The sequence below is a fragment of the Nanorana parkeri genome, unplaced genomic scaffold (genome assembly GCF_000935625.1).
Source record: "Nanorana parkeri isolate BGI_ZX_2015 unplaced genomic scaffold, ASM93562v1 scaffold2751, whole genome shotgun sequence".
Lineage (NCBI taxonomy): Eukaryota > Metazoa > Chordata > Amphibia > Anura > Dicroglossidae > Nanorana > Nanorana parkeri.
In genome coordinates this window covers 8,070-10,248 of record NW_017309019.1, presented here as the reverse complement: position 1 = coordinate 10,248, position 2,179 = coordinate 8,070, and the positions used below count along the sequence as shown (strand labels likewise).

At 46.1% G+C, this 2,179-nt stretch overlaps 1 protein-coding gene across 1 annotated transcript in view; it reads left to right on the top strand.

Annotated features, from left to right (window-relative positions):
• Positions 1 to 2,179, top strand: part of CLPB (ClpB homolog, mitochondrial AAA ATPase chaperonin) — a 74,138-nt gene that overhangs the window by 70,986 nt on the left and 973 nt on the right. Inside the window, exon 14 of the mRNA XM_018574124.1 lies at positions 1,341 to 1,445. Within this exon, the coding sequence (XP_018429626.1) occupies positions 1,341 to 1,445 (105 nt within the window). The remainder of the gene's footprint in view (positions 1 to 1,340; positions 1,446 to 2,179) is intronic.

Sequence of the window (2,179 nt, the reverse complement as noted above, 5' to 3'; positions counted from 1 at the left end):
TGCTTGGCCGATCTGCAGAGACTCGGTTGGCGTGGGGGGGGGGGGACATTAGAGTGTAAGCTCCTCTGTACAGAGACTGATGTGACTGGCTCAGTATATAAATATCTTGGTATAGAACAGTCATGTGGGTTCCCTGCGGTCAGACAGGTCCTCTTATTTTTAGCCCCGGCAGGTTAAACAGTGCAGAGCCGGGGTAATTGCTGGTGATTGGCGGTGAGGGTTGTCGGCGGGGTTCCTGGTCTTGGGGTGACCCCCCTGGGGCGTCCCCTGAGAGCGGCTCATTATCACAGAATAGTCTGTTGTGTTGGTCTGGGTGCTCAGAACAGACCTGTCATTGATTTCCTGGGTCACCCCTGACATAGAACAGAACACGCAGCTCGTTCCCGGAGCGAGAAGGTAATTATGTCCGTGGAGGCCAAGCTGTATTATTGTGCATTGTATCATGCGCGGCTCTGACCCGGCTCCGGGGATCTGTAGACATGCCGTAGTCGCTGCACATTCTGCGTTTTCGGTTTAAAAGTTTTATACAAAATTAAGAAATAATTCCGGACTTCGTGCCGCTTCATGTTTTCTGGGGATCGCTCCAACTATTCAGACTGGTACATTTCCCTAGTAGGGGATGAGGTGCCGTGTCAGGCAGTTAGAATCCCTAGTCTGGGAAATGGTGTAAACCATAAAGACAGCCGCACAGCACCGTGCAGGACGCAGGCCATGTTTTTTATATTGCTGTATTCCATTTGTGTCCTCTCTGATTTCATCTCCTCTGCTCCTGTCCTCCTCTGTGCTCTTCTTTCTCTCCTCTGCACTGCTGCCCTTTCCTCTCCTCTGCACTGCTGCCCTTTCCTCTTCTCTGCACTGCTGCCCTTTCCTCTTCTCTGCACTGCTGCCCTTTCCTCTCCTCTGCTGCCCTTTCCTCTCCTCTGCACTGCTGCCCTTTCCTCTGCTCTGCTCTGCTGCCCTTTCCTCTCCTTTACACTGCTGCCCTTTCCTCTCCTTTACACTGCTGCCCTTTCCTCTCCTTTACACTGCTGCCCTTTCCTCTCCTCTCCTCTGCTGCCCTTTCCTCTCCTCTGCTCTGCTGCCCTTTCCTCTCCTCTGCTCTGCTGCCCTTTCCTCTCCTCTGCACTGCTATCCTCCCTTCCTGTCATTCCTTCCTCTCCTCATTTTCTCTTCCTCTTTTCTGGACAGATTTACTCCATGTATTGTTATTTCTGTATTATTTGGGTCATTTTGTACTCGGTCTCACCTCACCGTTTGATGTCCTGATCCAGAATATCCAGAAAGTAATCCTCCGCCATGCAGCTTTCCCCACTAACAGATCTCTCTTCTGCCCTCCTCAGGCCAAACAACGCCATGACATCACTCTGCTGTGGGACCGCGAGGTGATGGACGTCCTGACCGATGGGTACAACGTCCATTATGGAGCCCGCTCCATCATGCATGAGGTATCAGATCCGGGTGATGGGGGTCCGTCCTTCCACTAGATATTCTGTAAATATGGAGGGTAAACAAAGATGTCCGACATTTCAGGATTTCTATTAAAGCAACAAAAGTCATATAGAGAGATACAAAGTAACATTGTTTATAAACATTGATCAGAGGGAGAGAGAGAGATACAAAGTAACATTGTTTATAAACATTGATCAGAGGGAGAGAGAGAGATACAAAGTAACATTGTTTATAAACATTGATCAGAGGGGGATTGAGAGATACAAAGTAACATTGTTTATAAACATTGATCAGAGGGAGATAGAGAGATACAAAGTAACATTGTTTATAAACATTGATCAGAGGGGGAGAGAGATACAAAGTAACATTGTTTATAAACATTGATCAGAGGGAGATAGAGAGATACAAAGTAACATTGTTTATAAACATTGATCAGAGGGGAGAGAGAGATACAAAGTAACATTGTTTATAAACATTGATCAGAGGGGGATTGAGAGATACAAAGTAACATTGTTTATAAACATTGATCAGAGGGGATATAGAGAGATACAAAGTAACATTGTATATAAACATTGATCAGAGGGGGAGATAGAGAGATACAAAGTAGCATTGTTTATAAACATTGATCAGAGGGAGATAGAGAGATACAAAGTAACATTGTTTATAAACATTGATCAGAGGGGGAGAGAGATACAAAGTAACACATTGTTTATAAACATTGATCAGAGGG